Source organism: Nematolebias whitei, chromosome 17, assembly GCF_014905685.2.
Source record: "Nematolebias whitei isolate Nwh7 chromosome 17, NemWhi1, whole genome shotgun sequence".
Taxonomy (NCBI): Eukaryota; Metazoa; Chordata; class Actinopteri; order Cyprinodontiformes; family Rivulidae; genus Nematolebias; species Nematolebias whitei.
Window position 1 is genome coordinate 22672139 of NC_056514.1, and position 9593 is coordinate 22681731.

Sequence of the window (9593 nt, forward strand, 5' to 3'; positions counted from 1 at the left end):
GATAGATAGATAGATAGATAGATAGATAGATAGATAGATAGATAGATGGATGGATGGATGGATGGATGGATGGATGGATGGATGGATGGATGGATAGATAGATAGACTGATAGATGGATAGATAGACTGATAGATGGATAGACAGACTGATAGATGGATAGATAGATGGATGGATGGATAGACTGATAGATGGATAGATAGATAATATAATGTAGCACTTTGAGATTGTAAAATGTAAAGTGCAGTACAAATTGAATAAATTATTATGATAAAGCTATTTAATGTACTGTACAGCCCCCTGCAGGGCTAAAGCCCAGAGCATGGAGGGAGCACATGTACAAACAGCTCTCAAGTTTTCCAGCTGCAGCTTGAATTCTGTGAGAATCTGTCAGGTTGTCCAAGAAAAGCCCCGATGCTGCCTTTAAAGACGATGAGGAGAAAAAGAACAAGCAGCCATTTCTGATAATGTTACACTCAAGAGTTTGGAGATTTTAGGTTTGTTCAGCTGAGGCTCATGCAATAAATACAACATTTATTACCTACAGTACTGAAAAAGAGCATTGTTATTGTGTTAGAGGAGAACCTCACAAAGAATCATATGAGTGACATTTTTTACTCCAGTATGTGTGTTTGATTAGATGTGTCAAGGTGCTGTCCTGTCTCCACCCACTAACTGCCAGTGTGGTGGGAAGCTGCACCACTTGCACACAAATGGGTTATGAAGATTGGAAAAGTGCTTCTTTGTATATTTTATTAAAACGAGAGAGGCTACCTTTCAGTGTTGTAATTTATCAAACTTTTTGTTTGACACATGGCCTCTAAGACAATGTTTACATTTCAAATTAGATTAATAAGACTATACAGTCCAACAAAGTTAACTTAAGGCAGATCCTCTGGACAGGAAGACTATACAATATGACTTTTTTTTTTTTTTTTTTTATGTTGAAATACCATTTGATACATCATATCTTGTGCCTGATACTTTAGACACTCCTCACTAGCACAGGTGATTTGGGTTTTTTTTTCTGTCTGGAAGGGTTATTGCTTGTTTAAAATAAAAAGAAAATTACTATAGTATTTGGCATTTGTTTATTTTACCTTTTGTACCCAACTGGGACTCTAATACATACCGACATAGCAAAATTTAAGGTGTACCGTTACACCCCTGTTAAACACATATACAGTCCTGCTTAGAGAGGAAATGAAACTTGGTGCGTTTGGTAACCCTGTACAATTTTTCAGTTTTGTATAAATCCATTTAACCCAAACAGTAAGAAAAGACAGTATGCAGACCCTGGTAAGATTGTTGTATTTGTATAATTGCTGTAGTGCTAAACTGTTGCCGACCATTAATATGAAGGTCACAATAAGCAGACTATATTTTTGTGATAATTCTGTTCAGGCAACAACAGAAACTGCTGAAAGCCCTGGAGAACCTAGAAGCTGGACCAGGTCACAACATTCCTCACAGCGTTCAAACTGACTCCAGCAAGCAGCCAGTGAGTCAGCAGCACTTCAGCATGATTAATCCTGATCCCCATTCTGCTGGGTGTCACTCCAGTCAATGGTTTTGCATTTCTCTTGCAGAGAGAGCTGTCGTCGGCAGAGGTCACCCCTGCCTTGTATGTTACCATGGAGATCCTGTCAAACTGGGGGAACGCGCTGCAGGTTGGGCTGACTGAGTTGCAGTTCTGTCACAGAAACAAAAAGTTATTCGTCTCACCTCATGACCTGGACATCAGGAATGTTGACTATCCAGGAAATCTGGGGGCGCTTGTCAACGGGAAGGTGAAGGTGGGTTTCTCTGAAATCTCCCCGTTAGAATGTCTAGAACATTTCTAAATAAAATATATAAATGTGGTTGAAGGATTATGAAATCCTTTATTTCTTTCCTTCTTCTTGGATCGACAGACCACTAAAGAGCGTCACATGTGGACGTGCCCCTTCCACCCTCCCATCCAGCTCTACTTTATCATCAGGAACACAGAACACGCTCCAGATTTTGGAGTATCTTGTATTAAAATCTGGAACTACAACCGAAGCCTGACCGTATGTGTACTTTTATTTAACATATCCTTAAAAAATGTGAGAACCCTAATTACGCAAGCCCAGTTTGTTCTACACCTCAGAGGTTGTTCACTGTGAGCCCGGCAGATGGATTCCACTGCTTGTGCGCTGCCGTTAGATTAGGGGAAACTGATTTGTTGAGAGTACGTCAGGGTAGTGGTTCTCTTTAAACTGTGGCTGCTTGAGCTGCCAGTCAGTTGATCCGAATATGGAGCAAAGAGAGATTACATTCAGAGGATTAGTGCAGCCTGAGCTTCTGTCTCAGCATCACTGCTGTTCATAGAGAGGCACAAAAGCCTCATCACATTTTGTTGTAGTTTACAACCATCAGAAATTATTTAATGTCTGTTTTTGTGAATGGGGACTTGATCATCTTAGGTAAGTGAGATGTAGATTCTGCTCGGAATTAGTTTAATGCCCAAGAGGATCAAGCAGATTTGAGTTGGACTTGTTCTTTGGGTTATTGCTAATTGCGTCTGGCCTGGAAAGTTCTTATGGTAATGAGTAAATTATTTCTTACTGTGAACTTTTTAAAATGTTATAGCCAATATGCAGCTAAAATAAATACCAGTAGTTTGTCTTGATGTTAAGATTTTCTGGGAAACGTCTCAGCAACAAAAGAAACCATCCAGATGACCTGACTGAACATTGCTGGATTTCTTCCTGGACTAATGAGCATGAACTTTGGTATTTTCTGGGAAACTTGTAGCAAAACTGTGTTCTAAAAGTCAAATGCTCGTAAATCTGTGAGACATCTTTGTAAATTCACGATGCTGGTTAATAAAAGTTCTTTCTTTTCCAGGACCTTGACATAGGTGCTCGCCATATAAAGCTGTACCTGAACAGCACACTTGTGTTTGAAGGTGAGCTGGAGAAGGGCTGCGGCAACCAGGTTTTTGACTACAGCACCACAATCAATCTGAAAGATTTTCAGGCGTCAGACACTTTCTTCTCCAGCCCTGTGTCTTTGGGACACAACCTGCAGGGTCCGTGGCACTATGAGGACAGGAAGAGTGCTGAGGGCAGCAGCTCTCAACGGCACCAAAGTTCAGTAGCTTTAGCAGATCCAGCAGGCCAGACTATGATAGACATGCAGGAGAAAGCGCATACACCACTACCACCCATCACTAACTTTCGTCGCTCTGCCTCACAAAAAAGCTCTTTTGACCTGTCTGCCACAGATGAACCACTCTCCCCCAGGCAGCAGGTGGAGCAGACAGTTACCACCCAGCCTTCCTCCTCTCGAGTTGCACCCCAGTGGCTGCAGCCTCTGAACAGAGCAGCTCCAGAGGGCTGTGAGGCCATCAGAGAGAAACCTCGGTGGCTGGTACCTCAGCACTCTTTAGAAACTAACCCACATTCTGCCTCGTCCTCCTCCATGCTCCCAGAGCTGCCCTGTAACCCAGGCCGGGTGTGCAGGGGGATTGATAGGTCAATGAATGGAGGTCAATGGAAGGATGACTCTTTGGACCTGAAATGCGACCTGCTTGAAGAACTGGGAGAGCAGAAGCCAGACCGGCCCATCAGTGGGCGCAGGAGCTCATTCAGAAACCCCACAGTCGCTGTCAGGCAGAGCGAGGAGCAACAGCACAGAGCGACAGCTGTGACAAGCACAGGTAGGCTGTGTTAACACCTCACACTCTAACAGGCTGTTTATCTATTTCTTTTTATGTAAGTGTAACCTGTCAGGCTGCTCAGAGGTTACTACACTTCTAAACTTATTTTTCTTATTTATTGAAATTTTGTTTTAATAGATTTTGTACTTTTTAAAATAATTAAATACTTTGCCAATTCTTTAATAGGATTATTTTCAACCATAAAGCCATTTGTTTAAGGCTTGGTTCTGTTAGAGCTCAGAACATCAATCACAAGTTTAATCAATATGTTTCATTTCCCAAGCCATGCAAAATGTTTTAAAATATATTTTTAAGGTAACCCTTTGTAAGGTTGAGACAGCCACTTTTCGTTGTGTGTTAGATGGTTATTAATAAATGTAAAGTTTATTCTCAGAAGGATTGGTAATTGTTTTGTTTTCTGCATTTTCCAGAAGAGCCCATGTGTTTGGTGAACATGAACAGGAGGCAGAGCAGCTCTCAGGGCCAGCTGCTCAGCCAGCAGGACGACACTCTCAGGGAGTCTTGGGACTCACTCACAAAGTTCAACCAATGCCAGCGTGGACGGATCTCCAACATGGGCTTCGAGGGGGACATTTTTGACGAGTTTCTTCAGCGGCAGACACGTGGTCCTCCTGCGCTCCCATTAAATCCCACTGCAGCACCCAGTAGCCCACTGTCCTCCCTAAACACTCAGGGGCTTCTGAACGAAGGCCCTGATGACGATCCATTCATGGAGCGGGAGGATGAGTTTGAAATCCCGGTGCTGCCACAAGGCCAAAAGCTAGTAATAAGCATTTTATCCACATGGGGTGATCGTCATTACGTAGGTCTCAACGGCCTCGAGGTGTTCAGCTCCAGTGGAGAGCCTCTTAGGCCTTGTCACATTCGTGCCAACCCTCCAGATATCAACATTCTCCCAGCATACGGTAAAGATCCACGTGTGGTCACCAACCTAACTGATGGTGTCAATCGCACTCAGGACGATATGCATCTTTGGCTGGCACCTTTTACACCTGGTCGTAGCCATACCATCTTTCTGGATTTTGGAGCTTCGTACCAAATTGCCATGATTCGAATTTGGAACTACAACAAGTCACGCATCCACTCATTCCGCGGGGTGAAAGAGGTGGAGATGCTGCTGGATGGAAGGTGTATCTTCAGGGGAGAAATTGCCAAAGCCTCAGGAACACTTACTGATGGTATGTCACCAGAAAAATGTCACAACTTTATACTTTCCTCCTCCAATTACTTTTAAACTTACTTTCTGTTGGATAATTCAATTATTCTAGCATCAACTCATTAAAAAATTAAACCACGCAAGGAAACTAGAAAATCTTTATTAGCCCAGGTTTAATCTTGCAATTGGAGCAGAAGTTGAAAAACAAGCATCAAGATGTTGCATGTCGCTTCGTCTCACAATGTCTGCTCACAGGCAGTAAAGAAGTATCTTTTTATAATGGTTATCAGACAAGGGCATGGTCAAGACAACTTCTGCTTCACAGCACATCTCTTGAGTAATCAGCTCTCAGTTTTCAATTATCAGGCTCCTCTCTGAGTAGACCGAAAGACTCTTTTGTCTTCACATACATGGTCCTATATCAATTTGACATTAGTAAGTGAAAAACATCCATGACCTTTACATCCCCCATCACTTTCTCTCATTATTTTGTTAAATCACAGGACTGGACCAGTTTGGAGACACTATTCTTTTCACCACTGACGATGAAATTCTAGAGGCCATGTCTCGTTACGATGAAACCTTCCTCAATGAAGCTGAGAGTCCAGAGAGCTTGGTGTACGAGGAGGAGTTACAGAGACCATGCACCGCTGATGGAGAGGGAGAAGAAAGACCTTTTACACAGGCGGGTTTCAGAGAGGAAGACCTCACTGTGAGTATAGGCTTCATTGTCAAGGTTTGCACCGTTATTTTTCTAATCCAATGCTTTTAAATGTACATTGCAGTTCAACGGAGGTTGTGTTAAGTGGCCACAGTTAAAACACCTTCAGTCTACTTTTTAACAAACATATGATTTCAACACTAGTTCACAAAACATAAAAGCATAGAGGCGAGGACTGGTTTTGCTGTTTGACCCATTGGTTCAGCATTTCACACCAATCCAATAGTTGCCAATATGGTGCTGGTTTGTGAACTGTTAATTAACAACTAAAGTAGTGATTTATCCCAATGAGACTGATGAGTTTGTGTGTCTTTGTAGTTCCCGAGTGATTAGATGTAAAATGTGTATTTCTCAGACAGTAGCTCATGCATGTCATTTTCCTTCTACTGCTTGTGGTTGTTCTTGGTGCTTTTTTTGCCTTCTGTGTTTTGTTTGCATTTTATGAATGGGATTTTTAGTTTGGTGCAGTGGTAGTCTGTGCAGCCTTAAACTCTTAAGCTGAACACCATAAACTGTAGAGGAAGCTTAAGAACTTTTGCTGACTGGTACAGACACCAGAATTTTTACTACACAAGCATCACAGTGAAACGGTCGTATAAACTATATTGCCTTTAAGAAAAGTCTAATTTAGCATAAATGGAAATTGACCAAATTGTTAACAAGTCAGTGCTATTCAGCTAATCTCTTCCATCTATTTTTAGTTGAAACTTCAACTCAACCCCACTGTGAGTCAGCCTGAGGAGAACTTAGAACATGTTCCTGGGATGTTCACTGGAAAGTGTGAGTAGACTAATCATGTTCTGTTATCTAGTTCTTTTCCTGCCATGCATGTTGCATGATATTAATACAGTGATTGTCTCCTGTTGTCCCAGGCCTTAGACTGGAGCTGATGATGACGTGGGGTGATTCCCATTATTTGGGCCTGACAGGACTGGAGGTGGTGGGAAAAGATGGTGAACCCTTACCTTTAGATCTCAGTATGATTTCTGCCTCACCGAGGGACCTAAACGACCTGCCGGAGTACAAACATGACTTGCGCACACTTGATAAGTATGACCTATTCGATCCAAGTCCAAAGTTTGATCATCAGACCAGCCTGTCTTCATTGTGTGCATACATCCCACAGGCTCATCACTGGCCACAACATAACCACCGAGGACCATCACATGTGGCTGATTCCTTTCTCCTATGGAGAGCTCCACATCTTGAACATTACCTTCAGCAAGACTCAGACCATCGCTGGTCTCCGCATCTGGAACTACAACAAGTCACCTGAGGACTCATACAGAGGGGTGAGACTTGTGTCTGCTTGACTCAAACCATATTTGCTCCATATTTGTTTGGAGCAGTTGCAAAAAAATATGTTAGCCAGACTGTTCTATTTTGACACATAAATGTGAGCTAAATAGGATTTATACTTTAAATAAGTACAGCACGTTGTGTACAAACAAAAGAAGATTTACAAAAACATTATTTTGCTCTATATGTCTTATAAATGTGGACATTTCTTGCTTGTTTTAGGTGAAAGTCATCCATTTGTACTTAGATGATGTTGCCATTTCTCCAGCGGAGGGGTTCCTGATCCGGAAAGGTCCAGGACATTGTCACTTTGACTTTGCCCAAGAAATCCTCTTTGTTGACTTCCTTCAAAAACCCATCAATAACAAGAGGAATGAAGACTCCCTAAAGTACAAACCAGAATTTTAATTATTGCAAATTTAGGTCCAAATGTAAACATTGTATGTGCTATTGTTTAACTTTATAAATTTTAATTTAGAGATAGCTCTAAGAGACTGGAACAGGCCAGCATGGACTATGAAGCTCCCATCATGCCTTGTGGTTGTATCCTTTCACACAGTGAAGCAAGTTGACCTTTTTTTTGTCTTTTACTGTTTAAATAACAAAAAAGGACAGTGCAAAACTTTGCATAAACTGTATCTTCCAAAAAGCTTTTACTTCAGTAAAAATGTTTGTCCATCTTGAACTGTTCTGAAACCATCCATCACTAGATGAGCGTGTGAGATCTGGAGCCACTTACACTTTTCCAGTGCAGTTTTTGAAGACTTTTTCAGATCATGAAAAATCCTTTTTGCATCTATAACATTATGGAGACCAATATATTTGCTCACAGAATTTGCTGGTAGTTAGTTTTGTCCAGTTATTATGTTTTCATCATATGTTTTATGATGTGCTAAAGTAAAACTGAAGGTGTTGTTTGTGTGATAGAAAAACTCCTTGCAACTTCTTTGACCATCTCCTGACAGTCATCTTTCAGCTGCAGCTGTTGACAACCTGGGGAGACCCATACTACATTGGACTGAATGGTCTGGAGTTTTATGACCAGAACCACGAGAAGATCAATCTCACTGACAACAGTATCCTTTCCTATATATTCCAACAGGGACAATACACAAAACAATGCAGCCATTGTCCTGTAAATGGACCTTCTAGCCAACTGTTCACTGGAAGACTCCAGTCCATTTTTAAACTTTCATAGACTTTTTTTCTGACACGTAAATGATGGTACTGTCTGCATGCATTTGGCAGTGAACATCATCACAACTTTCATGTAAATCCCCCCAAAATCCCACATGAGTTGCAAAGGAGGTGCCGTGGATGCATCTCCGTCTACCTGGAGGAGGTGCTCGAGTGACTGACTGCCAAAATCCTGGAGCTGGCAGGAAACGCGGCTCATGACAACAAGAAGACCAGGATCAACCCTCGACACCTTCAGCTGGCTGTGGAGCTCAACAAGTTGCTGAGAGGAGTGACCATCGCTCGGGGAGGAATTCTGCCCAACATTCAGGTGGTCCTGCTGCCCAGGAGTACCAAGGGGCCTGCTGGGTCCAGATGGACGGATTTACATCTGCTGCCAGTTTCTTCAGATCCACTGTGGGGACGGACTGCTGCACGACAGACAGCTGCTGCAGATCCTTCCTGCCCACAGCCATCAGCATCTATAACAACTCCTAATGAGACCAGGATGATGAGATACAACATTTAATTTCCCTCTGGGATTAATAAAGTATTTTGAATGGAACTGAATGTAGTTCAATAATATACAAGCAGAAGAGCAATGGCCTTAAACTAGTGATAATTTGTTCAAAAGTGTTAAAATAGTAGTTTGATAAACAGAAGATCTCTTCAGTCTTTAACATGTGTCCATCAGACATTACAGCTTTTCCAGACAGTGTCAATGTACTGGACAATGTGAGTGGTGACGTAAGGACTCCAGATAAATTAATAGATGGAGTCAATCATTCCTTCGACGGCAGACACATGTGGTTAGCCCCAGTTCTACCTGGAACGGTGAGGAAGTGGGTCAGAATAAGCACAACACTGTTAGCTGACTCAGATCAACACTTGATAGCATGTCTCTTGGTTTCCTTGCAGGTGAATCGTGTTTATGTCATCTTTGATCAGCCGGCGACCGTGTCCATGATCAAACTCTGGAACTACTCAAAGACACCTCAAAGAGGGGTGAAAGAGTTTGGGGTAAGCCTTTCAGTCTGCTGTCGAGTAGCCATAACTCTGTTGTAATTTTTTTTTTAACATTTGGACATTTACCTCCATCGTGTCTGTGCAGCTGCTGGTGGACGACCTCCTGGTGTATAACGGCATCTTGGACATCGTTAGTCACACAGCAAGAGGCATTCTACCTACCTGTGACCCGGTGGTGCCTTACCACACCATCCTGTTCACAGATGATGTCTACATTGCACATCGTGAAAGGAACAATGTCATCAGGTACACTAACTTTAACTTGGACGTTTGTCCAAATAACCACAAAAATGCCTTTATATACAAACCGGATTCCAAAAAAGTTGGGACACTAAACAAATTGTGAATAAAAACTAAATGCAATGATGTGGAGGTGCCAACATCTAATATTTTATTCAGAATAGAACACAAATCACAGATCAAAGGTTTAAACTGAGAGAATGTTTCATTTTAAGGTAAAAATATGTTGTTTCCAAATTTCATGGCGTCAACAAATCCCAAAAAAGTTGGG

At 42.0% G+C, this 9593-nt stretch overlaps 1 protein-coding gene across 1 annotated transcript in view; it reads left to right on the plus strand.

The window, feature by feature from the left end:
* LOC119423937 (katanin-interacting protein) overlaps nucleotides 1-9328 on the plus strand; it is a gene marked incomplete at its 3' end in the record, with an annotated part of 14064 nt that extends 4736 nt beyond the window's left edge. The window contains 15 exon segments of the mRNA XM_037691368.1: nucleotides 1403-1499; nucleotides 1588-1794; nucleotides 1912-2049; nucleotides 2870-3683; nucleotides 4115-4882; nucleotides 5364-5572; nucleotides 6283-6361; nucleotides 6454-6631; nucleotides 6708-6873; nucleotides 7103-7269; nucleotides 7359-7423; nucleotides 7846-7956; nucleotides 8751-8890; nucleotides 8975-9076; nucleotides 9168-9328. Of these exon segments, the coding sequence (XP_037547296.1) occupies nucleotides 1403-1499; nucleotides 1588-1794; nucleotides 1912-2049; nucleotides 2870-3683; nucleotides 4115-4882; nucleotides 5364-5572; nucleotides 6283-6361; nucleotides 6454-6631; nucleotides 6708-6873; nucleotides 7103-7269; nucleotides 7359-7423; nucleotides 7846-7956; nucleotides 8751-8890; nucleotides 8975-9076; nucleotides 9168-9328 (3402 nt within the window).
* Nucleotides 9329-9593: the final 265 nt, after the last annotated feature.